This window comes from Colobus angolensis, unplaced genomic scaffold (assembly GCF_000951035.1).
Source record: "Colobus angolensis palliatus isolate OR3802 unplaced genomic scaffold, Cang.pa_1.0 Scaffold215, whole genome shotgun sequence".
In the NCBI taxonomy this organism is placed as follows: domain Eukaryota; kingdom Metazoa; phylum Chordata; class Mammalia; order Primates; family Cercopithecidae; genus Colobus; species Colobus angolensis.
In genome coordinates, this window is record NW_012115322.1 from 1,618,984 (window position 1) to 1,624,983 (window position 6,000).

The 6,000-nt window shown below is 41.5% G+C and overlaps 1 protein-coding gene across 3 annotated transcripts in view; it reads right to left on the reverse strand.

Moving 5' to 3' along the window:
- Nucleotides 1–6,000, reverse strand: part of RIF1 (replication timing regulatory factor 1) — a 73,758-nt gene that overhangs the window by 51,273 nt on the left and 16,485 nt on the right. For all 3 annotated transcript variants that reach the window (XM_011943057.1, XM_011943054.1, XM_011943055.1), the window contains exon 9: nucleotides 2,908–3,046. In XM_011943057.1, the coding sequence (XP_011798447.1) occupies nucleotides 2,908–3,046 (139 nt within the window). The remainder of the gene's footprint in view (nucleotides 1–2,907; nucleotides 3,047–6,000) is intronic.

The following is a 6,000-nucleotide window of genomic DNA, read 5'->3' on the forward strand; positions in this document are numbered from 1 at the left end:
TTGAACCCAGAAGGCAGAGGTTGCAGTAAGCTGAGATCGCGCCACTGCACTCCAGGCCGGGCAACAGAGTGAGACTCCGTCCCAAATAAACAAACAAACAAACTGACTTGGAAAGGATTCAGTCAGGCCATGTATTTGGTAGAATGGCACTCAACAATGTCTGTTACAACTACTCTGCCATTTAGCTATTTCAATTAACAGTTCTATAAGAAAATAAAGGCAGATCACTGTATGAACAAGTTATCCAGTCCAAGACACTTACTTCTGGGGGCCCCTATTCTTTTCGTTCATTCGTTCGTTCATTCATTCATTCAGAGACGGAGTTTCACTCTTTTGCCCAGGCTGGAGTGCAATGGGGCCATCTCGGCTCACTGCAGCCTCCTCCTCCCGGGTTCAAGCAATTCTCCTGCCTCAGCCTCCCAAGTAGCTGGGATTACAGGCATGTGCCACCATGTCCGGCCAATTTTGTATTTTTAGTAGAGACGGGGTTTCTCCATGTTTGTCAGGCTGCTCTCTAATCCCAGAACTCAGGTGATCTGCCCACCTCTCAAACTGCTGGGATTACAGGCGTGAACCACCAGGCCTGGCCTCTATTCTATTTATGAGAAGAGCTCCATAATAATATCTCTACAGTAGCAGAGATTAATTGCCATGCAATAAACCAATCTCCTTTAATTACAAAATCTGATTTTACACAGGGCAGTGATGGGTGCCCAGTTTTTGACTACTTTTTCTAGTCGGCCATTGAGCCATTCTACCCAGTAAAATTTAAGTGGATGTGTATATAAGATTCTTAGAAGGTTATTTCTAGGTATAGGTGACTCAGCTGTGAAGAAGTCTTTCCTGCTCTTCTACCTTCCCTCCTTCCTGTCTGCAACTAAGACAAATCGAACATGGCAGAGCAAAAACGGTCATCTGATTCCTTGATGACTTCCTGGATCCACAGTATCAGTCGTGGATTCCCTAGCTCTGAACTTATTTTTAACTTACCCTCTTTAAACTACTCTTATTTTACGCTTTAACTTAATTCCGAAAGATTGTAGTCCCAAACATTACTTCTGGGTTTACAGTTAGACCCAAATACATGCCAGCTCATAAACATAAAAATAAGCTACAATTTCAATTAAAAATTATAGTAGACTGAGCACAGTGGCTCACACCTGCAATCCTAACACTTTGGAAGGCTGAGGTAGGTAGATCACTTGAGTCCAGGAGTTTGAGAGTAGCCTGAGCAACATGGTCAAATCCCCCCTCTACAAAAAACACAAAAATTAGCCAGACATGGTGGCACACACCTGTAGTCCCAGCTACCTGGGGGGCTGAGGTGGGAGGATCACTAGAGCCCAGGAGGTCAAGGCTGCAGTCAGCCAAGATCATGCCACTGCACTCCAGCCTGGGTGACAGGGTAAGACCCTAAGAGAGAAAAAAGAAAAGAAAAAAAAAAAACCTATACCCCCAAAATGTATGTACCAGTATTTTAAATAAAAGTAATTAAAGGGCTGGGAGCAGTGGCTCTTGCCTGTAATCCCAGCACTTTGGGAGACCGAAGCAGGCAGATCACAAGGTAAGGAGATGCAGACCATTCTGGCTAACATGTGAAATCCCGTCTCTACTAAAAATACAAAAAATTAGCCAGGCACGGTGGCGGGCGCCTGTAGTCCCAGTTACTCGGGAGGCTGAGGCAGGAGAATAGCGTGAACCTGGGAGACAGAGCTTGCAGTAAGCTGAGATTGCGTCACTGCACTCCAGCCTGGGCGACAGAGCGAGACTCCGACTCCGTTTCAACAACAAAAAATGTAATTACAGTTAATGCAAATAATCACAATACAAAACATATTAAAAGGAGGAAGAAATGAGATAAATAATGGTCTTTGGCAGGAAAAATATAGGATAACAACTCAACATTACTTAGCAGTTCTTGTAAACACACAGTATTATTAAATCTAAGATTAACTACCACCTAGTTAAGTACTCATACTAACCCAGTTTTGGGCTAAATATTCTTTCTTGTGAATATATTATCAGAAAACTCCGCTCGACAATAAGAAGGTAAGGTTAAAGTAGTAAATCAAAAAGAATGACTTCCAAATATCAATATTAAACCACTATTAGGTACTCTTCTAGAAATCCTGAAAGAAATAAGGCCATCATCAATCACTGATATTTTTATTCCATGGAAATCACAACTGTTTCCTATCATCTACTGGCTATGTGACCTCTGGAAAATTACTCAATCTCTCTAAAATAGTGATTAATAATTACATCTCAGGTCTATTGTGATGATTAAATAAAATATACATAAAGCATTCAACTCAGGGCTAACATGTAAGAAAACCACAAATAGGCTGCGTGAAGTGGCTCACACCTGTAATCCCAGCATTTGGGAGGCCAAGGCAGGTGGATCACTTGAGGTCAGGAGTTCGAGACCAGCCTGGCCAACATAGTGAAACCCTGTCTCTAGTAAAAATACAAATATTAGCCGGGTGTGGTGGTGGACATCTGTAATCCCAGCTACTCGGGAAGCTGAGGCAGGAGAATCGCTTGAACCTGGGAGGCAGGGGTTGCAGTGAGCCAAGATCCCACCACTGCACTCCAGCCTGGGCAAGAGCGACACTCTGTCTCAAAAAAATAAAATAAAATAAAATAAATAAGGAATTCACAAATAAGTTATTTTTCACTTTGTTCAGTTTTTGAAATACTGTAAAACAGACTTTATATTTGTGATTTTCAATGCCTAGTATGTGAATTCTATTTTCAGTACAAATTTATTACTGTTCCCTTAAAATGAAAACAATTCAGTGGTAGCTTAATTTCAACTTAAAATCCAAAAAAACAGAAAAATTTCATTTATCTTGCTTTAAGCAAAATAAATTCATAGAAAATAAAAATTGTTAACATATTACTTACCTGGATTCAAAGCAAAATTATCTATTAAACTCTTCCAAGCAATAAAAGCTATTTTTTTAATCATGGGAGCTCCACTACGAAATCCAAGTTCTTCTAGTTGCAACAGAGAATTGATGAAACTCCCACTTCGATGCAAGGTCTAAAAAAGGGAAAAATCATTAAGAAGTTATTTATCTGCATGAAACAGAACAATTGCTATCATTCCTTTATTCATTCACTTATGCTCTTGGTTTTTCATAATCTAATGGGGAGACAAAAGACAAATTATTCACAAACATAAAGAGATGTGTTAAATGTTACATATGTTAAAAGTCTTAGGAATTTAATAAACTTTAAACACACATTCCAAACTCAAGACCACAAAATATATAAAGTTTGAAGAAGCAGATAATGCGTAACACAGAACACTTCTAAAACATTAGAGAAAATTAGGAGAGTAGATAAATCCCAAACTTTATCAAAGCAATACCAAACAAAATATACGTTTATATTAAAGAATTAGAGAAAAAAGGTGTTGAACCCTGAAAATAATAAAAATAAGCTTTCAAACTGAAAGGAAAATTAAGGAAACATCTAATTTCATGGCTGTAAAAGAAACATTTTTAAAAAACAGCGGTATCTGCTAATAAAAAATAGTAAAAGTGAGATAAAAATCAAGAAAACTGAATAAGGTTTCTTTTTTTTGAGAGGGAGTCTCACTCTGTCGCCCAGGCTACAGTGCAGTGGTGCTATTTCGGCTCACCGCAGCCTTTGTCTCCTGGGTTCAAGCGATTCTCCTGCCTCAGCCTCCCAAGTAGCTGGGATTACTGGCTAATACTACCACGCCCAGTTAATTTTTGTTTTGTTTTGTTTTGTTTGCAATGGGAGTCTTGCTCTGTCACCCAGGCTAGAGTGCAATGGCTGGATCTCAGCTCACTGCAACCTCTGCCTCCTAGGTTTAAGCGATTCTCCTGCCTCAGCCTCCCAAGTAGCTGGGATTACAGGTGCATGCCACCATGCCTAGCTAATTATTGTATTTTTAGTTGAGGCAGGGTTTCACCATGCTGGCCAGGCTGGTCTCGAACTCCGGAACTCAGGGTGATCCGTCCACCTCGGCCTCCCAAAGTGCTGGGATTACAGGAGTGCGCCACCAGGAACGGCCTAATTTTTATATTTTTAGTAGAGACAAGGTTTTGTCATGCTGGCCATGCTGGTGTCTAACTCCTGACCTCAAATGACCCACCTGCCTCAGCCTCCCAAAGTGCTGGGATTACAGACATGAGCCACCACAGCCAGCAGAAAACTGGATAGCTTCTGAATTACTTCCAAATATTATGTAAGATTTAAATGAGAAAACTATTAAACAAAAAGAAACATATGAGCTCAGGAGGAAAAAAAAATAGGCCAGGCACGGTGACTGACACCTGTAATCCTAGCACTTTGGGCGGTCAAGGCAGGTGGATCACCTAAGGTAAGGAGTTCGAGACCAACCTGACCAATATGGAGAAATCCCTTCTCTACTAAAAACACAAAAATCAGAAAGGCGTGGTGGCACATGCCTGTAATCCCAAGCTACTCAGCAGGCTGAGACAGGAGAATCACTTGAACCCAGGAGACCGAGGTTGCAGTGATCGTGCTTGCACTCTAGCCTGGGCAACAAGCGTGAAACTCTGTCTCAAAAAGAAGAACAAAAGAAAAATAAAGTACAAAATGGAAAAATGACAAGTAATGCATCACAAATAAAAAATTACATAAACACTAATGCTCCTAACAGGCCATAAACCACATATAATCTTAACACACTATAAACCAGTAACAAAAAAAAAAAAGGGAAGGCCGAGCGCGGTGGCTCATGCCTGTAATCCCAGCACTTTGGGAGGCCGAGACAGGCGGATCACGAGGTCAGAAGATCGAGACCATCCTGGCTAACATGGTGAAACCCCGTCTCTACTAAAAATACAAAAAATTAGCTGGGCGTGGTGGCAGGCACCTGTAGTCCCAGCAACTCGGGAGGCTGAGGCAGGCGAATGGCGTGAACCCAGGCGGTGGAGCTTGCAGTGAGCCGAGATCGCACCACTGCACTCCAGCCTGGGTGACAGAGCAAGACTCCATCTCAAAAAATAAAAATAAAAATAAAATAAAAAAATAAGATAAAATCAAATAAAATAGAAAATGGATTAGAAAACAAAAAACACACAAGTTAGCTACAAGAGCTAAAGGAAATACTTCGTAACAGATCTAGCCCAAGAAGTTAGACACAAGATGAAAACTACAAAGCACTGCTGAAAGAAATTAAAGATCTAGGCCTGGCACAGTGGCTGACTCCTGTAATCCCAGCACTCTGGGAGGCCAAGGCAGGTGGATTGCTTTAGGTCATGAGTTCAAGACCAGCCTGGCCAACGTGGTAAAATCCTGTCTCTACTAAAAATACAAAAATGAGCCAGGCATGGTAGCAGGCGCCTATAATCCCAGCTACTCGGGAGGCCAAGGCAGGAGAATCACTTGAACCCAGGAGGCTGAGGTTGCAGTGAGCCAAGACTGCGCCACAGCACTATAGCCAGAAAGACTGTCTCAAAAAAAAAAAAAAAAAAAAAGCCTTAACAAATGGAAAGACATCTATCTGCTCATGGGTAGAAAGACTTAACATCAATGAAATGCTAACTACTCAAGGCATTATATGCAGATTCATCACAATCCCTACCATGATTTCAACTGCCTTTTTCACAGATAAAGAAATCTATCATCAAATGAACACGGAATTGCAAAGAGCCTCAAAAAGCCAAAACAGCCGGCATGCTCACAGGAGTAATCCCATCACTTTGGGAGGCCAAGGCGGGCAGATTACAAGGTCAGGAGTTCGAGACCAGCCTGGCCAATATGGTGAAACACCATCTCTACTAAAAATACAAAAATTCAGCCAGGCGTGGTGGTGTGCAACTGCAGTCCCAGCTACTCAGGAGGCTGAGGCAGGAAAATCGCTTGAACCCAGGAGGCGGAGGTTGCAGTAAGCTTAGATCACGCCACTGCACTCCAGTCTGGGCGACAGGGAGAGTCTCCAGCTCAAAAAAAATAAAAAATAAAAAAAAAATAAAAGCCAAAACAATTCTGAAAAAT